A 25,866-nucleotide genomic window follows, 5' to 3' on the forward strand; every position below is an offset into this window, starting at 1 on the left:
CATGTTATGTAAATGAAATGATACAACCCACCCCAAAATTTATTTTAATTCCAGGTTGTAAGGCAACAAAATAGGAAAAATACCAAGGGGGTGATACTTTCGCAAGCCGCTGTAGCTTTGGAATCGTGTCATTACGTACTTTTGAGGAAAAGAGTCACGTTTCTCGACATATACACTGACTTTGAGAAGGGATTGCATGACAATTAGGTTAGCAACCGCGTGACGCAGCATGACACCGTGAACACGGTTGGTCGACAGTCTGCTGGGTCGGGCGTTATGCGTCATCCATTGGATTCCTATTTCCTTTCTATAATATCTCTGGCAACGGCACCATGCAATGCACCCTGGACTAAAGAGGCAGACAAATAGGAAAAATGTGCTAGACCCTCCGTTAAATGAAACATTTCTTGAGGTAGGAATATCAACCAAAAAAAAAGATCAATGGCTCATTCGAGAGAACATCCTCCCGACTTATGACATCGGCCAGTATTGAAATTTGACATTTATGATAGACGTTTTCGCAATCTAAAATCCTATTCCAATTAACTTCCAGTGTAGTGAGAGGGACTTTATCACAGTGCTACGTCATACCTGCCGGATTTCTGCCTGCTTCAACTCCAATAACTCAGATACACATGAAAACATGGAATGACACAGGAAATCAATAGAACATCCCTCAGGGATGCACATCAAATCAAATCAAATCAAATGTATTTATATAGCCCTTCGTACATCAGCTGATATCTCAAAGTGCTGTACAGAAACCCAGCCTAAAACCCCAAACAGCAAGCAATGCATGTGAAAGAAGCACGGTGGCTAGGAAAAACTCCCTAGGAAAAACTCCCTAAAAAGGCCAAAAACCTAGGAAGAAACCTAGAGAGGAACCAGGCTATGAGGGGTGGCCAGTCCTCTTCTGGCTGTGCCAGGTGGATATTATAACAGAACATGGTCAAGATGTTAAAATGTTCATAAATGACCAGCATGGTCAAATAATAATAATCATAGTAGTTGTCGAGGGTGCAACAAGCACGTCCGGTGAACAGGTCAGGTGTCACGTCCTGGCCAGTATATAAGGTTAATTGTTTTGTAGTTTGGTCAGGGCGTGGCAGGGGGTATTTGTTTTATGTGGTTCGGGGTGGTGTGTTTGTGTAAAGGGTGTTTGATTTAGTATTTCCGGGTTTTGGTTTATGTTTAGTTAATTCTATGGTTAGTCTAGTGTGTGTGTTTCTATGTTTGGTTGATTGGGGTTGGGACTCTCAGTTGAAGGCAGGTGTTGTCTATCTGCCTTTGATTGAGTCCCATATATTAGGGTGTGTTTGTATGTGTTATTTGTGGGTGATTGTTCTGTGTGTAAGCCGTATGCTTTACCAGACTGTTTGTAGTTGTTCGTTCGTTTCGTTTTTGTTATTTTGTATGTTCATTTTTGTAGTTAATAAAAATCAAGATGAGCATACACGTACCTGCTGCGTATTGGTCCTCCTTCACCGACGACAACCGTGACATCAGGGTTCCATAGCCGCAGGCAGAACAGTTGAAACTGGAGCAGCAGCATGGCCAGGTGGACTGGGGACATCAAGGAGTCATCATGCCAGGTAGTCCTGAGGCATGGTCCTAGGGCTCAGGTCCTCCGAGAGAAAGAAAGAAAGAGAGAATTAGAGAGAGCATATTTAAATTCACACAGGACACCGGATAAGACAAGAGAAATACTCCAGATGTAACAGACTGACCCTAGCCCCCCGACACATAAACTACTGCAGCATAAATACTGGAGGCTGAGACAGGAGGGATCAGAAGACACTGTGGCCCTATCTGATGATACCCCCGGACAGGGCCAAAACATCAACAATATAACATTACAAAATGGGTGAACCTTTCCTTTAAAAGGCCAGAAACACGTCATTGCCAGGGGGGGTTCTTGCAATGTGTGCTGGGAATTATCTTATTTTTGCGTATAGATTAAATGATCTTGTAATGAAGTGTCTAATATGAAATAATATGAAAATTAACTCCAGAAACACCTTCCTAATATTGAGTTGCACCCAATTCGTTGGGGAATGGACTCTACAAGGTGTCGAAGGAGTTCCACAGGGGTGCTGGCCCATGTTGAGTCCAATGCTTCCCACAGTTGTGTCAAATTGGCTGGATGTCCTTTGGGTAGTGGACCATTCTTAATACATAGGAAACTGTTGAGTGTGAAAAACCCAGCAGCTTTGCAGTTCTTGACACACCCCGACCGGTACAGCTGGCACCTACTACCATACCCCTATAAAAGCACTTAAATATTTTGTCTTGCCCGTTCACCCTCTGAATGGCACACATACACAATCTATGTATCAATTGTCTCAAGGCTTAAAAATCCTTTGACATTTCTCCTCCTCTTCATCTACACTGATTGAAGTGGATTTAACAAGTGGCATCAATAAGGGATGATAGAGTAGATTTCACCTGGATTCACCTGGTCAGTCTGTGTCATGGAAAGAGCAATGTTTTGTTAACTCAGTGTTTAGTTCCAATTTAGTCAACCGTTCTGTGTCACTGGCCCTGTGACTCACAACCCATTTGACAGATGTCAGGAGTTTGCCTTTGGCAATCTGTCATTATTGAACATTTAGTGTAGAGAGACTATCAAACAATTCAAAATAAAATGAGCCGCTCTATTGTGTATAATTGCTTTACGTGCTGTTATCGTGCCATGCACAGCGCATTAAAAAGAGTTTATTGCCACTGCAGTTGTTTATTGTTTAGGTTTGTTTTAACCAGATGTATTCCTACTGTATGTTTGGGTGCGTTTGTCTTGTGCACCATGAGTTAATGGGCAAAATGTACCATCCTGTTTTTGAGCTGTAAACACAATGCAGTTAGCACGTCATCTGAGGATAAGGCTAAATTCAGTAAAAACCAAGCAGCTTGTCATGACCACTCTCCTCAACAAGCGTATTAAAGCTAGTTCATTCCCCCCATTAAACGCAACGAATATCATTACCATTGTCGAGCAGGTACAAGTGCCATAACAGCAGCCCTTTTCCTTTGCTGAGTTTGCAATATCCTTGAGAGCCATTTCTCCTCGAATGTTTTAATGCTGCATTGTTGTGAATTGTCTCTTATCTTCTTCTAATAAAAACAACAACCATGTAAGACATGATAAAACTCGCTTTAGGGGTGAAAATGAAACTATGCGTCCTCTTCATTGATCCGTGTTGGGCTTTAAAAGCCTCATATGTTTACCATTCCTGGTAACAGTGTGTGGCTGTTAAATCACCATTACCTCAGCTAGTATTATTCAAATGGAAGGGCTAGCCTGAGTAAACAGTGATTTGTGGATGGTTGGGGTATCCGCCGAGGTATCCGCTTGATCTTATTAACCTCAAATTGGGTGTCTTCCAACGGGCGCTGAATATAATTGACTTAATCTGAAGGGCCTGGGTTATTAGAGGCAGTTTGAATTACCTTGACTGTAATAGGTAAAGAAGTGGAGGTAAAATTGGTTACAGTGGTTGTGACAGCAGCTAGGGGATTGAAAAGGCTGCTGTATTGTATTTGTGACTATGCTACCCTGCTTGAGACATGCTATTTTTGTAACTCTTTATGTACAAATAGGATGCATTTGTATGTCTTACTCCTCTAACGTGTATTGCTTGGGGAAACTGGTATTTTGTGACTCAAGCTTAAGTTGTCGACTCAAGTCACACCAAATTGTAAATCTTCAGCCATTCAAAGGATTTGAGGATACCGATTTCAAATCTTTTAATCCTTTATTTTGTTCTCACAGGTCCCGGAGCACCCACTGTGATCTTACACAGCCTCAATAATGCCAGTAAGAAGTCAACTTAATCTCTTTTAACTGATAGGCATGTCATAAACTGCTTAAAGGAGTTAGCGAGATAGCTTGGAATGTTGGCATTTTGCCAGAACCAACAAGTGTAAAAAAAGAAGAAAAAAAAACTATTGCTCACTTTCTTCAAATATTGAAGATTTGCTGTTGAAAAATACCAGCCCCCCTCTAACTGGTAACCTTGTTGACTCTGAACTAGCAATGCAAATCGACCCCCTGCTGTCTTAATTACCTTATTTTCATTTACGCCATCCATGTCTGGATATCTGTCAATGTTTTGTCTTGAACGTTAACAGCTGCAATGGAAAAAATGCAATCAATTTGCCCAGGGTTATTTAGACAAACCTTCCAATCCACAGCTGAGAACTTCAGGGCCTTGGCAGTTTCATAATGAGACGCCTATTGATTTGGGGTTTCTATTGAAAATACTGGATTAATTCTTTTCCATTCAGTTTCCTCTCAGATGGCTGAAATGAAGGATACAATAGGCATTCATTTTGTAGTTCAATGTGGAGAAAATGGCAGGGGGGCTTCTTTTAAAAACAACCATTGACAAGCAGTTGTTGGTAAATATGAGATATCTTTGGCGAAAGGAAAACTTTCTGCATCCCAGTGAGTCTGCTATTTGCTCTGCCAGCTGTGGCAAGATCAATACCACACCTACTCAATCGTATACAGCAGACACTGATTATGTTACAGTGGTCAAACTCAGATGCAGGCAGCACCGCTCAGGCTACATTAGTTCATTATTTGGATGCTGAAGTACAATGTTATGTTAAAAATAATTCCCATCTGCCATCAGTGTTTATGTGTTTTGATGATACCACAGTCTTTATGGTAGATCAACAAACATCTTATTCTGGGTTAGAAAATACAATGCCTCTGGTCATATGCACCATTCAAAGGCTTGTTGTAAGGGCCAAACAATTAGCACTTGGTTGGTTATCAAGGACACTGTTCAACTCCCCACTAGAATTATCATTAAAAAGTGTGCCGGAAATCCTTGAAAGCTTTAAAGTTTATTTTTATTTCATTTCAGTCTTGAAAGAGAAGTCTTTATGCGTTATATAAGTCTATATAATTCCACTTGCATCTCGCTAGGATAAGTGGCCCACATTGTGAACACTTCTAAAACTAATGCAACCTTGTTCCCCTATTAGATTACTACATCCTTGAGAACAACTCTTTACTAAAGGCCGCTTTAAAGGTCAAGAGGATTCAGATGACGGATTTCAGAACAATCCAGATGGAACATTTTGGTATGACCAATAATTTTGGCTAATGACACAATTTTTTCTGTCAGTTTCTCTAATCTATTATTCTAAGGTTGTTGCTAATGGCTACTTTCTCTGCTCAGATCTGCCTTTGAAGATCTCTTACCCACCAGACTTTTCTGAATCGCGTCACTATGGCTTGCTATTGATCGTGTACGTATCGCCATCAGTATCTGTGCTCACTGTTGTTGAATCAATTTTTTTGAAGTGTTTTTATCTATGTATTCCCATCTATCGTGATTGATATGAACCCCATCGCGTGAGAGTCAGACTGTCGTTACAGTGCCAATAGTGTCAACGCTGTTTCATTCTAACAATTATATTTATTCTTTCAGCGATGGCTCTCCTGGTGGCCAGGCGGTGAGCGACCGTTTCGTTCTGGACTGGGACTCGGTTCTGGTCAGCTCGGATAACGTCATAGTGGCTCGACTGGACGGCAGAGGGAGTGGCTTCCTGGGCCAGAGGGTTCTACATGAAGTCCACCGGCGTTTGGGAACCGTGGAGGTGCAGGATCAAATCACAGCTGTGGAGTATGTATTCGTTTTATCCCATTAAATCTAATTTAGTTTTAACTCTAGCTATATCAATAAGTCATTAGCCTTAGCATACATGCTAATTCAACAATCTGCTCACGTTTTCCATTTAGCTGAATTTGTCAAACAATCTTAAAACATTTTTTGGGAAGTGAATTCATATTGCTGTTTTCTATGAGTGATATCATGCTTTGTAACTTGTTTATTTCAGATACATGTTGACATTCCCGTACATTGATCGGACACGGATAGGAGTATTTGGAAGGGTAAGAATCTATTGCCATGATCTATCATACTTCTAATAGGCATCTGATTTTGAAAATAATAAGAAAATATATTTCAAGTTTGTAGATCAATTTTATGGAAACGTTGCAGAAATTCTCCATTGGGCTTCAATGGTAGGAAAACTGTGTGCTAAGAAAACTTTGAAATTCTATAAAAATTACAACGTGATGGAATATATTGTTTTATGGTATATGCAGTACATCTGAAATTAAGTCAAATGTTGTCTGGAATAGCACAATGTGACAATGTGACATTTTACATTTTATAAAAGTACAGACTCAGTCTAGTTGGGGTAAACATGGGAAAGTTAAGCTTCTTTTAAATTTGATAAACTTGTTATCCCACTTTGATGAGAAGTAGGAGAAAAATGACCTTGAATGAGTTTCACACTTTCTAGAGAGCTATTCTTTGTTTATGCCCATTCAGCCTCATTCACACCCTCTTAAACCTTAGCCCCACCCATCTCTTTAAGAATTCACATGTAAATGTATGAGTGAGCATAGCATTGTCTTCCAGGAAGTAGTCTCTCTATTATCTCCCTCCATTGTCTCAGCCAATCATGGATCCTGCCTTTCTCCCTACAGAGCTCAGTGCTTCTCCCTGACTAAACTAGACTCATCATTTCTTTATTTAATTCATATTTTCAGATCCCATACACATTTTTAATTAAGGCATATGACATTTTCAAACAGCCCTACTGTGAAGTAGGAAATAGCGTCAAACGCCTGCGATCCTGAATCTGGTCACAAATTGATTAAAGTGTATGTATTTTGCTATCAAAAACATATATTTTTTAAAGGATCAACTATTTGGTGGGGTTTCTATGTATGGAGAACATCAAATTTTTGTTTCTCCTTTCTGGGTTAACTTGGAGAGATAACCTATCTTACTTCTTTACCATTATATGAATGGTCGTCAATGGCAGTATTCTGACTTCATAAACCACTTTTTTTTCAAGATACATTCTTCTTCATTGATGTGTAGAGGGAACATCAAAGTTACTCCTGATGTATTTGTTTGTCCATATTTGCAATATTTGAAAGGGAAATAATCTCTCTTACTTGTCTATCAACATATGAATGTGGCCCTATGTCTCTGCGTTGCAACACTTTAAGCCCAATGATGTGTTTTTGCAACAGTTACAAAATGACCTCTGGCTCAGAATGTTTGATTCAAACGAATGTTTATATACATAATCACTACATCTTAGAGAAGACAGTAAGCAATTTTTCAAATCATGTACTTGCGTGGATGGCTACCAGTGTGGTCTTAGACAAGTGAACAGGTTTCTAATGTTTCAGGGGCTACTGATGCCACAATTATAATACTGAAACCAAACAAATACTACTAAGATACATTTAGGTCTAAGGAGATGCACTATGTAGTGTTTAACATGATTTTTTGTTGATGACCTGTACATTTTATGACCTGTAGGTCGTTGTTTATGACCTGTAGGCAGCGTTGCATTTTTGCAACCATGGGTCTAATAGGATTAATGACTTTAGGAGAAACGTACTCAACTTGTCAGGACCAAATTTCACATTATTTGTTCACAGTTTCCCGGGATTTAAAAGTTGACACATGTTTTTTGATTGATTTCAAAATGATAAAGCGGTCCCGATTCTGTGTATTGTACAGAAACTGCATTTTTTGTTTACTTGTTTGTTTCTTGTTGTTTTGATTGTTTTCCAGGGTTATGGTGCCTACATTACATTAATGATGCTCAAATCAACCGACAGCCTGTTCAAATGTTCAGTAGCAATGTCCCCCGTCACGGACTGGAAACTTTATGGTGAGTAGAAGCTTGGGAATCCCAATGTCCGTTCCATTGACGGATTCCAGATATTACACTTCACAAGGATGGATAGAGGGGTAGGAAAGGAAAGGAGAGGTGACTGAAGTGTTGACACCTAAGTAGAGTATCCTCTTCACTTGGGGCATCATTTATCTAGGTGATTCTCCTCACACAGGGCACCATTTATGTTGGAGATTGTCCTATTTGTAAAAGATTCCTCAATAAGGAATTGGATACTGTTCAAATTGTACATTAACATGATACATTGCAAAACCTGAGCCACACAGAGAGACCGAATGACTGAAGATTGAACCATAGAGATCCCAGTATCTTCAATGGCTGTGTGAAGTTGCTGGATATTGGCAGGAACTGGAACACGCTGTCGTACATCTGTTGATGCAGAGCATCCCAAACATGCTTAATTGGTGACATGTCTGGTGAGTATGCAGGCCATGGAAGAACTGGAAAATGTTTTGCTTCCAGGAATTGGGTACAGATCCTTGCAAAATGAGGCTGTGTGTTATCATGCTGAAACATGCGGTATTGGCGGCAGATGAATGGTACGACAATGGGCCTCAGGATCTCGTCGATAAAATGCAATTGTGTTAATTGTCCGTTGCTTATGCCTGTCCATACCATAGTCCATCCTCCAATGTTGACATCAGCTAACCGCTTGCCCACACAACGCCATATGCGCTGCCTGCCATCTGCCCGGTACAGTTGAAACTGGGATTCATCCATGAAGAGCACACATCTCCAGTGTGCCAGTGGCCATCAAAGGTGAGCATTTGCCCACTGAAATCAGTTACGACGCCGAACTGCAGTCAGATCAAGACCCTGGTGAGGACGACAAGCATGCAGATGAGCTTCCTTGAGAAGGTTTCTGACAGTTTGTGCAGAAATTCTTTGTTTTAGCATACCCACAGTTCCATCAGCTGTCTGGGTGGCTGGTCTCAGACGATCCCACAGGTGAAGAAGCCGGATCTGAAGGTCCTGGGCTGGCGTGGTTACATGTGGTCTGTGGTTGTGAGGCCGGTTGGATGTACTGCCAAATTCTCTAAAATGACATTGGAGGTGGCTTATGGTAAAGAAATGAACATTCCATTCTTTGGCAACAGCTCTGGTGCACACTCTCTCAAAACATGAGACATCTGTGGGGTTGTGTTGTGTGACAAAACTGCACATTGTCCCCAGCACAAGGTGTAATTATCATGTTGTTTAAGTAGCTTCTTGATGTGCCACACCTGTCAGGTGGATGGATTATCTTGGCAAAGGAGAAATGCTCACTAACAGGAATGTAAACAACTGTGTGCATATAAATTGAGAGAAATAAGCTTTTTCTGCGTATGGAAAATGTATGGGATATTTTATTTCAGCTCATGAAACATGGGACCAACACTTTACATGTTGGTTTATATTTTTGTTCAGTGTAGTTTGGATGCAGAATGACAGAGGTCACATTTTGTATAGCATTAGCAAAAGTACCACTTAGATGCACCTGAAACACTGAAGCTCTGTCTGTACCTGCCACCCTGTTTGGAATGTATCACTTTCTATTTAAACAGCATCCGCGTTTTCCGAGAGGTACCTTGGCATGCCATTACGGGACGACAGCAGATATCAGGTGCGTTTGCTTACTGCCTCACTGCACTTGTTTGCCGTCAATCTTGTTTAGCTCTTTGAAAGCCGTCTCGCCATATCGTTGCTGACATGCTTGCGGTTAAGCTCCTGCAGTTACTGAGTGTCGCTACCATCAGAATTTTTTCCCCTTTTCTTTTTTGATGCTTCCAGAGCGCAGAGACTTTGTCACTCATCTCCACGGTAGCCGTGGCGCATTAACTTGTTAGATCGCACTGCGTTCATGTTTTGACGAGCTGCTGAAAGGGGACGTCTGGCTTTCCCAGACACCCCCGCGGTGTGGATCTGCCACTATGTCAAACAACTGGTTCAGTTACACTGATGAGAGAGACGGAACTGCAGCAGGTAAAATCCCGAGAACTGCTGTTCCACTGACATGACTTCTAGACAAAATAAATAAACTAACTTGGTATACAGACAAAAAAAAGGCAATGTTTATGAAGGTGACACCTAAGGTTAAAGACACAGTTCATACTGTTATGGCTTACAATTTAACTTTGTATACATGTGTTATTGTAATGTACAATGGATTGATCATTGATTATTTTATGCCTGATATCAATTAATTCAATTACAGTGTCTGTCAGATAAATCAAGCTGTTTATTAACGAGTGACTGCATTTGCACAGTAAGCTAACTTGAATGCAGATTGTGCATGATAGCCCTCAATCTAACTTACATAGCAGTCACAACCATTAGGAATTTTTGTTATAACAGTATACATAGGAAGCTTAGCTTCCCCTAAAGTGAAATTGCCAAAATTAAATAGCCTAATTAGCTTTCTCCTGTCTATACAGAAATATATAAAATCATTTAAAATAGGCATCTACCCCAAAAAGCATGATTTGGCCACATAGGATTGTTAGCTTCCAAATAAAATAAAACAAAAAGCTGTGGATTGTTTAAAATCGCATTGCCTACAGTCTGAAGGGCCCGGGCAGCGTGTGAGGCAAATAGCCTACCAAATAGATGATTGTTGAGTTGCGACTGTCAGTGAAAAGTAGAGGCCCAGCCAGGCATATCGCAATGATTCCAAATACAATCACAGAAAAACATAGTTTGGAAAGCAAATGGCAATTGCTGTAAAGAGAAGACAGTGAAAAAACTGTAATCTGTCTTTTAATTATCAAATGTTCAACTTAATTGAGCAAACATTATAGCCTATCTTATTGGCACCATGCAGCGGAGAGCATTGGCCATATCCGCACTGAGTGTGCATATTCACTCTTTATCATTGTTGGGTCAGTGCCACTTGAAAGTTTGTTTTTGGACAATTATTTCCTCCTCCAGTTTAGATGGACATCATATAGTATTTGTGTCTCCCCTTTTCGTTGGCCTATTATATGGATCAGACAATGTTGTTTTTATTGATCTGTTTGTCGGTGTCAGCAGAGTAGGCTACCCTGTCATTTTTATTGTATTAAAAAATCTCCAGTCACATAGCAGAATTCATTCCTGTGCAAAGAAAGAAGAAACGTATCTCATGTAGCCTAGGCCTATTCTATGCCACTATGAGCTCAGCCATGCATTGAACAGTCTCTTTTGCGACCAGTTATTGAGTTACATTATTATCCTAAATTATGACTATCCAATCTACTTATCACATTAGGAATAGTAGGCTATCTTACATAAGTCTGCAAATGCGATGATGCATGGAATGCTTTATTGTAAAGTTGCATTGTTATGGTGACAATTAGCTTTCCCAAGCTAGAAACTTACTTGCCGCCAATGACAGTATCCATACCGCAGGAAAAAAGTACCGTCTGTACCATAACAGTCCATACACTCCTCTCACTAGGAATTCCTCTTGACCTTCCCTTCTAACAATATGCCAGCAAACAGTTTTTATGATTCTTAACACTTCTATGGATGGCTCTGTTGCAGTTCTCCAGTGTGTTGCAGAACGTCCAGCCACTGAGGGAACAGACTCTGATGCTTGTCCACGGCACAGCAGATGGTGAGTGACTAACTAAGAGAAACCACGAAAAAAAGACCTCCGCATTGATCTGGGGTCAGTTTTGTAGCTGTTGTGTTATTCTTTACTTTGTATGACCAATCTGCAGTTTGCTTCTTGCCAGACGGCACATGAAACAGCAATAACCTGACAATTACAAAAACTGTCACAACTGAAGAACTTGGAACAATAATTACAGATTTATGAAATATGAGTTATTTAAATAATATATGGGACAGAATACATGAAACATAGTCAAGAATTGGGCCATTTCCCTGGTACAGAGAATGGATTAGCCACAAGAAATCTCAAATGTTTCAAGTTAGACCAATTTATATAAGGTAATTTCATCTCCACCCTGTCATGTTTAATGTTAAAATGTGATCATGCCTCTCTTCCCTGTGATGATTCAAGCAGAATTCTGCTGACATATTTTCTTCTGCCTCTTTCAGCCAATGTTCACTTTCAGCATACTGCTGAGCTCATCAGGAACCTTGTGAAAGTTGGAGCAAACTACTCAATGCAGGTATGGAGAAAGTAATTGCACACTACTGTAGTATACAGGTACTGTGTAGTGTGCTGGTACACTAGATACATGAAGCCATAAGCCTACTCAAGCTATGGCTACTTTGAATGTACACTAGCAAAAACTATGCAGTACCCTACCTTATGTACAGTATGTTACTGTATGTAGTACCATAACCATACAGTACCACCAGCTACTGTGATGAAAATAAAGTAATTACACACATCCATACAGTGGTGGTATAAAGAAATAGGAGTAAAAGCTTTTCACCAATGCTGCTTTACACATGTTGTACTCATGTTGTACTCATATTGCCTTACCTCCTTACTTTATTTGCACACACTGTATACTGATTTTTCTATTGTGTTATTGACTGTGCGTTTGCTTATCCCATGTGTAAATCTGTGTTGTTGTTTTTGTCGCACTGCTTTTCTTTATCTTGGCCAGGTCGCAGTGGTAAATGAGAACTTGTTCTCAACTGGCCTACCTGGTTAAATAAAGGTGAAATAAAAAATGAATAACAAATGTTGTGCTTATGTCATGGTGTTCTAGCTCTATCCAGATGAGGGTCATTTCCTGTCCCAGCGGAGTCGGCAGCACCTCTTTGCGTCGCTCACCAACTTCTACAGGGAGTGTCTCAGGGAAGAGATCCTACCACTGCCCGATGATGATGAGGAGGAGGAAGAAGAGTAGGAGTATGATGTGTTGGGAACCTTCGGCATGACTTTGGCAGGACTTCCTCTCTGTGAACATTTGCTGAAGCCTGCACTAAAGGCTGGTGGCTTTTGGACCAAGTGTTAAGACAGAGGTGGACAGTGAGAGTTGCTGATGCTTCTAGTGTGTCTGTGTGTGTGTGTGCGTTTGTACATTAGATCGTTTGTGTTAGTTTGAGAAAGAGAGTTTGATAGTGTTTGTGCGTGTGTCTGCGTATGTACGTTTGTGTGTGCATGTGTTTTCATTCAGAGAACTTCCAAGGACACCTGTCAAAGACAATGGAGACTGGCATTGTCGAGACTACAAGCTGGAACTCTCACTAATCCAAAATGCCACTTCAATCACTTTCGGCAAAGCACATAGCAGACTGCCTCCATCATCGATGGCGGCCATTAGTGTTGCAACATCCACACTTGCAAGTGCATGGTTCTTTTCCCCTTGCAGCTTCACTAGTCTTTGTTGTAGTAGTCATTGGGAAGAGACAAACACAGATGAAGTACCGTTTTCAATTTCTCCCCCTCAATATTATTTGGTCTTGTTGCACAAGGAAATGCTCCACTGCTCTTCAGAGACATACTGTAGGCAATGCAAGTTCACCATCACTGTGACGTTGTCCACAAATAAGTGTAATTCCTGCTGAATGCTCTCTCATCGTCAACCCCCACTGAAAAGAACAGTCCTTTGGGCACACTTAAACAATGGTCTTATGTAGACATGTCCAATGCCTTATGAAGTGCTACATAAGACCGTAAGACCACGTACTGGCATTCATAGCCATTCATTATTAGCAGCTTCATACCAACCTGTGTCAGCTCAGTCCGTTGAGACACAATATGACATAGTGTAGTCTCATAGACAGTTAATATCAGTTATAAAGTCAGGTCATAAACCAGTTATAACTCCAGTGAATAGAGAGTGGTCACAAAGGCCATAAAATTACATTGTGTAGGCCTAAGTAAGGGGTTTGCATGTCTACAGCAGAGTGTGTACATGCATATATTTTTTAGATCTCGTGGATAGCTTAGTCTATGGGAATGGAATGATTTGACTTGTATGTCTTGTACATTTTCCAGTTGATTTTGGTTTCGGTTTATTTTTCTTCCAAGGGTAGATTTTGTAATGCTTGTTCTTGTTAATTTTGCTGTTTCTATAAAGGGAGGGGGGATGTGGGTGTTGGGTTATTGTGATTGTCCTCTGGTGATGATTATGAATAAAAAAGCACAGAAAAACAAATACATTACCATTAGGTATTTTGCACAAATTACATCCAACCACAGTGTTTTCAGTATTGACTGACAAATTAACGAATGATCCAGTCAATTATATATAATCGGTTTGTTGACCTTGGAGTCACCTTTGTGCCTAGCCTGTTTGAGTGTGTCATGATCTGAAGACAAATTCAATAAGGGCCTTGAGGCAGTTGGCCTACAGATATCTAACATTGGATGCGTCCACAAACAACCCTATTAACATGTAATTACTTAGTAAAACCTATGTAACTACTATGTTAAGCTATTACTGTGTTAGTTACATAGTAATAAGGGCCACATAATGTAAAGCGTTACCCAGTAATATTGTAGCTTTTTTCTTGTCTTTCAAGCAAGGGTTTTTTAAGGGAGTATGCGAGGCACAGATGTTCATTTTGCCTAGCCGAGTTCTGCTAGGAGCAAACCGAACCTAGTATGCGCCTTTAGTTGGATCTACGCCAGGAGTGAGCATCTCTGGTCCTAGAGGGCTACTGTGTGTGTGTGTGTGTGTGTGTGTGTGTGTGTGTGTGTGTGTGTGTGTGTGTGTGTGTGTGTGTGTGTGTGTGTGTGTGTGTGTGTGTGTGTGTGTGTGTGTGTGTGTGTGTGTGTGTGTGTGTGTGTGTGTGTGTGTGTGTGTGAGAGAGAGATATGGAGAGATATGTTGCATAAACCAGGGCTGGTAGAAAACTTGTGACAAGGCAGCATTTGCCACAGCACTTTTGATTTAATCGAATAAAATATATGGACACAAAGCGTTAAAAAGAGGGTCAAAATGCTGTTCTTTAGACCGATTTGCCTCATGATTTGTTATCTCGTGCACAATTTCTGTGTCCTTCACATCGGGGTGCTGCTGCAGGCAGTTTGCATGTCTTGACTAATCAGATTAACAGAAATCGCAGGTCGCGTGGGCCGGGCACAGCGCAAAAAGCTTAAGGCACACTCTCCGCTTTCCTCCGGTATTTGTTTAGCAAGCGTGATAACACAACACTCCCGACAGAGACAAGCAAAAACTCTTACATACTGTAAATGTAGCAGCCTATACACCTAAACATTACAGTAGCTATCTGACAGCAGTACTACACCTGCACCTGTCGACGAGACAAGTTGTTCTACTTCCACGAGTACATCCAATGTTAGCATCAGTAATTCTACATTTGTTCTTAGCCCAGCTAGCATGGACACTGACAGTTGTGAATCTGATGCAGCCGAAGAGCTACTGCCCCCTTACCCGGGAAAGCACCGAACAACAGACAGGGACATTGGACCATCAAAGAGGCACAAATATGACGAGAACTACATTGATTTGAGCTTCACTTATATTGGGAGTAGTACCTACCTCCTCAGCCACAGTGTGTTATATGTGCAAAAGTACTATCTCACAACTCGATGAAACCTTCACTCTTGCGCAGACATTTAGAAACAAAGCATGCCAATTTTAAAAATAAGCCACAGGAGTTTTTTGAGCGACAATTAAGACGACTTTCGAGTAGTAAGACATGTATAAAAGTTACAGATACCATTAATAAGAGTGTTTTATATGGTGAGCTACCGAGTGGCTAGGACAGGCAAGCCCCATACTATTGTGGAGGACTTAATTCTTCCTGCTGCCACAGATATGACTGGGAAAATGCTGGGGGAAAAGGCCCAAAAAACTGTACAGACAATTCCTTCATCAAACAACACTGTTTCACAACGCATTAGTGACATGGCAGGAGATGTTTTGAAACAATTACTTCTTCGCGCACAACACAGTGAATTCTATGCGTTACAGCTGGATGACTCAACAGACATGGCGGGTCTGGCACAGCTCCTGGTATATGTCCGTTACGTTTCTGGGGGGTCAATAAAGGAAGACATCCTCTTCTGCAAACCACTCGAAACCAGGACAACAGGAGAGAATATTTTTAAAGTACTGGACAGCTTTGTGACATCAAATGGACTTTGGTGGTCAAGATGTGTTGGCATCTGTACTGATGGTGCAAAAACCATGACAGGGAGACAGTGGGGGCGGTAACGCGCAGGCAAGCAGTTGCTCCCGACGCCACTTGGGCCCACTGCAGCATCCACCGAGGCTCTTACTGCCAAAGGAATGCCTGACAGCTTGAAAGACGTTGTGGACACTATAGTGAAAATGGTTAACTTTGTTAAAGCAAGGCCACTGAACTCTCGTGTATGTTCTGCACCATGCAATGATATGGGCAGCGACCATGTAACACTTTTACAACATACAGAAGTGCGCTGGTTTTCAAGGGGCAAAGTATTGGCACGTTTTTTTCAATTGAGAGATGAGCTTAAAGTTAAATTTACTGACCATAAATTTCACTCGATTGACCGCTTGCATGATGACGAGTTTCTCACACGACTGGCCTATCTCGCCTGAATGATCTGAATCTAGGATTACAGGGACTCTCCGCAACTACACTGCTCAAAAAACTAAAGGGAACACTTAAACAACACAATGTAACTCCAAGTCAATCACACTTCTGTGAAATCAAACTGTCCACTTAGGAAGCAACACTGATTGACAATAAATTTCACATGCTATTTGTGCAAATGGAATAGACAACAGGTGGAAATTATAGGCAATTAGCAAGACACCCCCATTAAAGGAGTGGTTCGGCAGGTGGTGACCACAGACCACTTCTCAGTTCTTATGATTCCTGGCTGATGTTTTGGTCACTTTTGAATGCTGGCGGTGCTTTCACTCTAGTGGTAGCATGAGACGGAGTCTACAACCCAAACAAGTGGCTCAGGTAGTGCAGCTCATCCAGGATGGCACATCAATGCGAGCTGTGGCAAGAAGGTTTGCTGTGTCTGTCAGCGTAGTGTCCAGAGCATAGAGGCGCTACCAGGAGACAGGCCAGTACATCAGGAGACGTGGAGGAGGCCGTAGGAGGGCAACAACCCAGCAGCAGGACCGCTACCTCTGCCTTTGTGCAAGGAGGAGCAGGAGGAGCACTGCCAGAGCCCTGCAAAATTACCTCCAGCAGGCCACAAATGTGCATGTGTCTGCTCAAACGGTCAGAAACAGACTCCATGAGGGCCCGACGTCCACAGGTGGGGGTTGTGCTTACAGCCCAACACCGTGCAGGACGTTTGGCATTTGCCAGAGAACACCAAGATTGGCACTGGCGCCCTGTGCTCTTCACAGATGAAGCAGGTTCACACTGAGCACATGTGACAGACGTGACAGAGTCTGGAGACGCCGTGGAGAACGTTCTGCTGCCTGCAACATCCTCCAGCATGACCGGTTTGGCGGTGGGTCAGTCATGGTGTGGGGTGGCATTTCATTGGGGGGCCGCACAGCCCTCCATGTGCTCGCCAGAGGTAGCCTGACTGCCATTAGGTACCGAGATGAGATCCTCAGACCCCTTGTGAGACCATATGCTGGTGCGGTTGGCCCTGGGTTCCTCCTAATGCAAGACAATGCTAGACCTCATGTGGCTGGAGTGTGTCAGCAGTTCCTGCAAGAGGAAGGCATTGATGCTATGGACTGGCCCGCCCATTCCCCAGACCTGAATCCAATTGAGCACATCTAGGACATCATGTCTCGCTCCATCCACCAATGCCACGTTGCACCACAGACTGTCCAGGAGTTGGCGGATGCTTTAGTCCAGGTCTGGGAGGAGATCCCTCAGGAGACCATCCGCCACCTCATCAGGAGCATGCCCAGGCATTGTAGGGAGGTCATACAGGCACGTGGAGGCCACACACACTGCTAAGCCTCATTTTGACTTGTTTTAACCTCTATGGGCTAGGTGGGACGCTAGCGTCCCCCCCGTGGTGCACTCCATCAACAGCAGGTGCATTTCAAGAGCGGCAAATTTGAAACCAAATAAATGTCAAAATTCAAATTTTTCAAACATACAACTATCTTACACCCTTTGAAAGATAAACATCTCCTTAATCTAACCACGTTGTCCGATTTCAAAAAGGTTTTACGGCGAAAGCATAAAGTTAGATTATGTTAGGAGAGTACATTGACAATAGCTGTGTGTAATGTTTTGTCAATTCAAAGACAGGGTCACCAAAACCATAAAACCAGCTAAAATGATGCACTAACCTTTTACAATCTCCATCAGATGACACTCCTAGGACATTATGTTAGACAATGCATGCATTTTTAGTTCTATCAAGTTCATATTTATATCCAAAAACAGCGTTTTACTATGGCATTGATGTTGAGGAAATCGTTTCCCTCCAATAACCGGCAGTCAAGTCAGCACCACAAATTAAATAATTAAAATTAGAAAACATTGGTAAAATATTATATTGTCATTTAAAGAATTATAGATTTACATCTCTTGAACGCAATCAACTTGCCAGATTTAAAAATAACCTTACTGGGAAATCACACTTTGCAATAATCTGAGCACTGCGCCCAGAAAAATACGCGTTCGCGATACAGACTAGCCGCCATGTTGGGGAGATCTAAAATCGAAAATACTATGTAAATAATCCATTACCTTTGATTCTCTTCATCAGATGTCACTTCCAGGTATCACAGGTCCATAACGAATGTAGTTTTGTTCAAAAAAGCTCATCATTTATGTCCAAAAATCTCCGTCTTGTTAGCACATGATCTAAGCCCGCCGGACTTCACTTCATGAACGAGGGGAAAAAATATATTTACGTTCGTTCAAACATGTCAAACGTTGTATAGCATAAATCATTAGGGCCTTTTTTAACCAGAACATGAATAATATTCAAGGTGGACGAATGCATTCTCTTTTATAACGTATTGGAACGAGGGTACCCAACATGAACTCGCGCCAGAGTCTAATCGGCCATCACCGTTCCATGGCTCTTGTTCGGTCAGATCTCACAGTAAAAGACTCAAAACACTTTGTAAAGGCTGGTGACATCTAGTGGAAGCAATAGGAAGTGCCAAAACATTAACCAACCCCTGTGTGTTTCAATGGCATAGGCTTAAAGGTAATTCAACACATCAGGTATCCACTTCCTGTCAGAAAATGTCTCAGGGTTTTGCCTGCCAAATGAGTTCTGTTATACTCACAGACACCATTCAAACAGTTTTAGAAACTTTAGGGTGTTTTCTATCCATATATAATAAGTATATGCATATTCTAGTTACTGGGTAGGATTAGTAACCAGATTAAATTGGGTACGTTTTTTTATCCAGCCGTGAAAATACTGCCCCCTAGCCCCAACAGGTTAAGGACATTACATCAAAGTTGGATCAGCCTGTAGTGTGGTTTTCCACTTTAATTTTGAGTGTGACTCCAAATCTAGACCTCCATGGATTGATAAATAGGATTTCCATTGATTATTTTTGTGTGATTTTGATGTCAGCACATTCAAGTATGTAAAGAAAATAGTATTTAATAAGATTATTTCATTCATTCAGATCTAGGATGTGTTATTTTAATTTTCCCTTTATTTTTTTGAGCAGTATATATTCAATGTGCGGGACAAAATTGAGGCTATGATTAAGAAGTTGGTGCTCTTCTCTGTCTGCATTAACATGTACAACACAGGTCTTTCCATCATTGTATGATTTTTTTGTGTGCAAATGAACTCAAGCTTACGGGCAACGTCAAATGTGATACAGCGAAGCACCTGAGTGAGTTGGGGGCGCAATTACGCAGGTACTTTCCCGAAACAGATGACACAAACAACTGAATTCGTTATCCCTTTCATGCCCTGCCTCCAGTCCACTTACCAATATCTGAACAAGAGAGCCTCATTGAAATTGCAACAAGCGAATCTGTGAAAAATTATTTTAATCAGAAGCCACTGCCAGATTTCTGGATTGGAATGCGCTCAGAGTATCCTGCCTTGGCAAATCGCGCTGTTATTGTATATTGTGTGTGGCAGACTTACAATGATGGAGAAAAAAAAACATTTGAGAGTGCGCTGACCCTAGTGCAAGAAGGGGGTACGCAGGTTAAAGGTTTGAAGGGATCGGGACTATAAAAAGTTTGGGAACAACTGATATACATGATTAACAATTAGTAAAGCTACACCATAATAACATTAGAATTGTACATAATTTATTCAGGGATATACATGTTGACCGAAAGTTGTGTGTTTTGTATAGGATTCATACATTTAGGCCGGGATTTAGTGCTGGATTCAATCCGTATCACTGAAGTATCGAGGAAGAGTCACATTATAAAGTCGCTATGGATAAGAGCGTCTGCTAAATGACTTAAATGTAATGTAAATGTAATTATAGTTCGATTGAAAATTAAAGGCAATGTGCCCGCATTCGCCGAGACTGCATTTACGGTAAACGCTACGTGCCGGCTCAATCGGAAATTACCTGCGGCTCTTCCGCGTTACGGATTGAGTCCAGCCCTAACGTTTACAAGGAATGTGATTTCTGCAAACGACGGGGAAATAGCCTTTAGCAGGCGCATTTTTCTCTCTATAGTGTACTGCTCTATAAATCCTGGCCCTACTGTCCACCCTGACCCTTTATTTACATTATTTGAAAGCCATATATCTTTTCAACTCTTCTCATACTCTTCAACCAAAATATATTCATAACTTCCACTATATAAGAGACACGGGGGTCAAGCAAGTGGTACTGCTAAGTAACTAAAGAAATTGACATTTGATAGGATCTTTATGTGTACTTCAATATAGCATGGACCTTCGTGGACTGAAGGACTGAGGTCAGGTGGAGTGGACTGTCAGTATCTGACTTGAGTGTTTGACGACTAATGAAAGGGTTGCCAACACAAAGGCTAGATTAGGATTGCAAAATGTGTAACTTTCCCCAAATTCACAGGATTTCTATTTTGGATTCTCTGCTTATTCCCTCCTGATTCTAGGAGCCTTCCAACCGGGTTCTCGAAAACCTGGGTATTTTGGGAAAGTAACGGGAATTTTTGCTAACCTGTGTGTGATCACAGACAAATATCCAGAGGCAAAAGTCACAGACAGGAATCTAAAGAATTATCTTATTGCTTCCCCATTTTAATTGCTTCTTGGATGTACCTGTTCTACCATTGTGCTATCATACAGGTCATGCTCATCTAGTTGTAGGCCTACCCCACACTTTGTGTGTCCTATTAACTGGTGAAGAGTGATCAGAATTAATCTTTGTCATACTGTATATAAATCATATTCATCAATTAATTTATGTTACAATGAGTTCAATCATGCTATACGATTAACCATTCTAAACATTATTCTGTTTTCATAACACTTAATTAAAATGGAAATTACATGCATGGATATCAAGTTAGGATTCCACCCTACAATGCCATCATTATTAATGATCTGTAATTCTTTTCTATTGTGGAAATATGATTTGAGTTTGCTAGTGCAATTTCAATTTCTTTGTTTCGTAGTGATGACTGGAATGAGGTAAAGGCCCCTGTACTATGAAATAGAGGCCCAGTTGGTAAAGTAGCAATGGTCATCAAAATTGTGAAAAGGTTTTAAAAACAATTCTAAAAATGCAACAGTTGGACAATGGATTATTTTTTTCAGTTATTGACTGAATTATAGCTCATGCAATTGTTTACTGACACGGAGAAATAATGAATGAAGTTCGTTTTTTCTTAGAACGCACTTATATATACACTGACTGTACAAAACATTAGGCAAAAGCTAATATTGAGTTGCACCCTCTTTTGCCCTCAGAACAGCCTCAATTCATCGGGGCAAGGACTACAAAGTGTCAAAAGCACTCCACAGAGATTCCCTGTGGCTCAGTTGGTAGAGCATGGTGTGTGCAACACCAGCGTTGTGGGTTCGATTCCCACGGGGGGCCAGTACAAAAAAAAAATCCACATTAATGCCCATGATTTTGGAATGAGATGTTTGATGACAGGTGTCCACATACTTTTGGTCATGTAGTGTATGATAACATTTCAACTGTAGCAAATTATAACTGTTTTCAATTCCACAAAAAAACATAAAGACAATGTATCCTATTGAGCCCATTTCAGCCATAACCGGGGTGTGTTTGACAGAACTTTCCATGGTCGTAACGTTAGCGGGAAAAAACGACAGGCTCAAGCAAGAGAATGAAAGAAAGTGTTGCAGGTTAAAGCAATAAATCCAGGGAGAAGTGAAAAGTGGATATTTTCACCACTCAAAAACAGGAAATTAATGGCTGAAAAAGACAGATCCTCAGGTTGGAGGGGCATGCATGTTGCTAGGTAAAGCATGGCGCTTTGAACATCAGGTTTGTGGGTACGATTCCTACTGGGGCCACCCATACCAAAATGTATGTATGATCTACCTTAAATTGCGTTTGGATAAAGCGCCTGCTAAATGGCATATATTATGAAAGCTGAATAGGTATCTAGGTATCAAATTCACAGTAGATCACAGCAGTCTGAAAATAACAATATTCTTCAAAAGGAAAAATAAATACATATCTTTCTTTCACACTCTGAAACAGTAAAGACAACATACCTCGCATACAAAGAGCTAATCCAAACAAGTTTAATCACATTTTTATTTTGGGGATTTGTGTGTATTGTTCGGTATTACTGCACTGTTGGAGCGAGAAGCATAAGCATTTCGCTGCACCTGCGCTAACATCAGCAAAATATGTGTAAGCAACCAATACAATTGTATTTATTCTCGTTTCACCACGGTACTGAAACGCTAGCATGCTACAGTATGCTTTTTATATTTGGAGCACACTGGTAGACCTTAATAACCCCCTAAATGTTCCTAGATACACTGTTGTTTGATCACAGCATTAAGAAAAATTACACATCCCTGTACTTTTTTAAATTTTATTTATTTCACCTTTATTTAACCAGGAAGGCAAGTTGAGAACAAGTTCTCATTTACAATTGCGACCTGGCCAAGATAAAGCAAAGCAGTTCGACAACATACAAAAACACAGAGTTACACATGGAGTAAAACAACATACAATCAATGATGCAGTAGAAAAAAATATAAGACTATATACAATGTGAGCAAATGATGTGAGATAAGGGAGGTAAAGGCAAAAAAGGCCACGGTGGCAAAGTTAATACAGTATAGCAAGTAAAACACTGGAATGGTAGATTTGTAGTTTGAAGAAAGTTCAAAGTTAAAATATAAATAATATGGTGCAAAGGAGCAAAATAAATAAAATAAATAAATACAGTAGGGGAAGAGGTAGTAGTTTGGGCTAAATTATAGATGGGCTATGTACAGGTGCAGCGATCTGGGAGCTGCTCTGATAGCTGGTGCTTAAAGCTAGTGAGGGAGATAAGCGTTTCCAGTTTCAGAGATTTTTGTAGTTCGTTCCAGTCATTGGCAGCAGAGAACTGGAAGGAGAGACGACCAAAGGAGGAGTTGGCTTTAGGGGTGACCAGAGAGATATACCTGCTGGAGCGCGTGCTACAGGTGGGTGCTGCTATGGTGACCAGTGAGCGGAGATAAGGGGGGACTTTACCTAGCAGGGTCTTGTAGATGACCTGGAGCCAATGTGTTTGGCGACGATTATGAAGCGAAGGCCAGCCAACGAGAGCGTACAGGTCGCAGTGGTGGGTAGTATACGGGGCTTTGGTGACAAAACGGATGGCACTGTGATAGACTGCATCCAGCTTGTTGAGTAGGGTATTGGAGGCTATTTTGTAAATGACATCGCCGAAGTCGAGGATTGGTAGGATGGTCAGTTTTACGAGGGTATGTTTGGCAGCATGAGTGAAGGATGCTTTGTTGCGAAATAGGAAGCCAATTCTAGATTTAACTTTGGATTGGAGATGATTGATATGAGTCTGGAAGGAGAGTTTACAGTCTAACAAGACACCTAGGTATTTGTAGTTGTCCACAAATTCTAAGTCAGAACCGTCCAGAGAAGTGATGCTGGACAGGCGGGCAGGTGCAGGCAGCGATTGGTTGAAGAGCATGCATTTAGTTTTACTTGTGTTTAGGAGCAGTTGGAGAGTTGAATGGCATTGAAGCTCGTCTGGAGGGTTGTTAACACAGTGTCCAAAGAAGGGCCAGAAGTATACAGAATGGTGTCGTCTGCGTAGAGGTGGATCAGAGATTCACCAGCAGCAAGAGCGACATCATTGATGTATACAGAGAAAAGAGTTGGCCCAAGAATTGAACCCTGTGGTACCCCCATAGAGACTGCCAGAGGTCCAGACAGCAGGCCCTCCGATTTGACACACTGAACTCTGTCAGAGAAGTAGTTGGTGAACCAGGCGACGCAATCGTTTGAGAAACCAAGGCTACTGAGTCTGCCGATGAGGATGTGGTGATTAACAGAGTCAAAAGCTTTGGCCAGGTCCAATGAAAACGGCAGCACAGTATTGTTTCTTATCGATGGCGGTTACGATGTCGTTTAGGACCTTGAGCGTGGCTGAGGTGCACCCATGACCAGCTCTGAAACCAGATTGCATAGCGGAGAGGGTGCGGTGGGATTCGAAATTGTCGGTAATCTGTTTGTTGACTTGGCTTTCGAAGACCTTAGAAAGGCAGGGTAGGATGGATGTAGGTCTGTAGCAATTTGGGTCAAGAGTGTCACCTCCTTTGAAGAGGGGGATGACAGCAGCTGCTTTCCAATCTATGGGAATCTCAGACGACACGAAAGAGAGGTTGAACAGGCTAGTAATAGGGGTTGCAATAATTTCGGCAGATAATTTTAGAAAGGAAGGGTCCAGATTGTCAAGCCCAGCTGATTTGTAGGGGTCCAGATTTTGCAGCTCTTTCAGAACATCAGCTGAATGGATTTGGGAGAAGGAGAAATGGGGGAGGCTTGGGCGAGTAGCTGTGGGGGGTGCAGTGCTGTTGAATGCAGTAGGGGTAGTTAGGTGGAAAGCATGGCCAGCCGTAGAAAAATGCTTATTGAAATTCTCAATTATAGTGGGCTTATCGGTGGTGACAGAGTTTCCTATCCTCAGTGCAGTGGGCAGTTGGGAGGAGGTGTTCTTATTCTCCATGGACTTTACAATGTCCCAGAAGTTTTTAGAGTTTGAGTTGCAGGAAGCAAATTTCTGTTTGAAAAAGCTAGCCTTGGCGTTTCTAACTGCCTGTGTGTATTGGTTTCTAACTTCCCTGAAAAGTTGCATATCGCGGGGGCAGTTCGATGCTAATGCAGAACGCCACAGGATATTTTTATGTTGGTTAAGGGCAGTCAGGTCTGGGGAGAACCAAGGGCTATATCTGTTCCTGGTTCTAAATTTCTTGAAAGGGGCATGCTTATTTAACCTCTATGGGCTAGGTGGGACCATGTACAGTAGGCTACAGGCAATATGTTCCTCCACTGTGTGAGTCATAGAAATTATGATCTTACATTCGGGTCTTTCTGACAGTGTTCAGGGTTTTTATATGCGGGTGGCATAAATTGTACAATTAATTAAGATGGTGAGGAAGGCATTTTTTTAAAAATAACCAGGCATCCTCTACTGACGGGATGAGGTCAATATCCTTCCAGGATACCAGGGCCAGGTCGATTAGAAAGGCTTGCTCGTTGAAATGTTTCAGGGAGCGTTTGACAGTGATGAGTGGAGGTCGTTTGACCGCTGACCCATTACGGGTGCAGGCAATGAGGCAGTGATCGCTGAGATCTTGGTTGAAAACAGCAGAGGTGTATTTAGAGGGCACGTTGGTTAGGATGATATCTATGAGGGTGCCAGTGTTTGCGGCTTTGGAGTTGTACCTGGTGGGTTCATTAATAATTTGTGTGAGATTGAGGGCATCAAGCTTGGATTGTAAGATGGCTGGGGTGTTAAGCGTGTCCCAGTTTAGGTCACCTAGTAGCACGAGCTCTGAAGATAGATGGGGGGCAATCAGTTCACATATGGTGTCCAGAGCACAGCTAGGGGCCGAGGGGGGTCTATAGCAGGCGGCGACGGTGAGAGACTTGTTTTTGGAGAGGTGGATTTTTAAAACTAGAAGTTCAAATTGTTTGGGTACAGACCTGGATAGCAGGACAGAACTCTGCAGGCTATCTCTGCAGTAGATTGCAACACCGCCCCCTTTGGTCGTTCTATCTTGTCTGAAAACATTGTAGTTAGGGATGAAGATTTACAGGAAAAATACATCTTCAATCTCATCTTGGTCTATCTTCACCCTTCATAGAGCGCAGCAACATTGTCCGACCCCTCTCTCCTCCACATCGTCTCGCCGTATCTCAC

General features: G+C 41.7%; 1 protein-coding gene across 4 annotated transcripts in view; it reads left to right on the plus strand.

The window, feature by feature from the left end:
• LOC106581700 (inactive dipeptidyl peptidase 10) overlaps positions 1-14,265 on the plus strand; it is a 318,157-nt gene extending 303,892 nt beyond the window's left edge. For 2 of the 4 annotated variants that reach the window (XM_014163942.2, XM_014163943.2), the window contains exons 17-26: positions 3,770-3,814; positions 4,993-5,091; positions 5,190-5,259; positions 5,442-5,636; positions 5,851-5,905; positions 7,617-7,716; positions 9,285-9,343; positions 11,242-11,314; positions 11,764-11,837; positions 12,390-14,265. In XM_014163942.2, coding sequence (XP_014019417.1) covers positions 3,770-3,814; positions 4,993-5,091; positions 5,190-5,259; positions 5,442-5,636; positions 5,851-5,905; positions 7,617-7,716; positions 9,285-9,343; positions 11,242-11,314; positions 11,764-11,837; positions 12,390-12,530 — 911 coding nt within the window. In that variant the 3' untranslated portion in view covers positions 12,531-14,265. The remainder of the gene's footprint in view (positions 1-3,769; positions 3,815-4,992; positions 5,092-5,189; positions 5,260-5,441; positions 5,637-5,850; positions 5,906-7,616; positions 7,717-9,284; positions 9,344-11,241; positions 11,315-11,763; positions 11,838-12,389) is intronic. The other 2 variants (XM_014163945.2, XM_014163944.2) reach the window with 1 other exon arrangement.
• The last annotated feature ends 11,601 nt before the right edge of the window (positions 14,266-25,866 follow it).

Source organism: Salmo salar, chromosome ssa21 (genome assembly GCF_905237065.1).
Source record: "Salmo salar chromosome ssa21, Ssal_v3.1, whole genome shotgun sequence".
Lineage (NCBI taxonomy): Eukaryota > Metazoa > Chordata > Actinopteri > Salmoniformes > Salmonidae > Salmo > Salmo salar.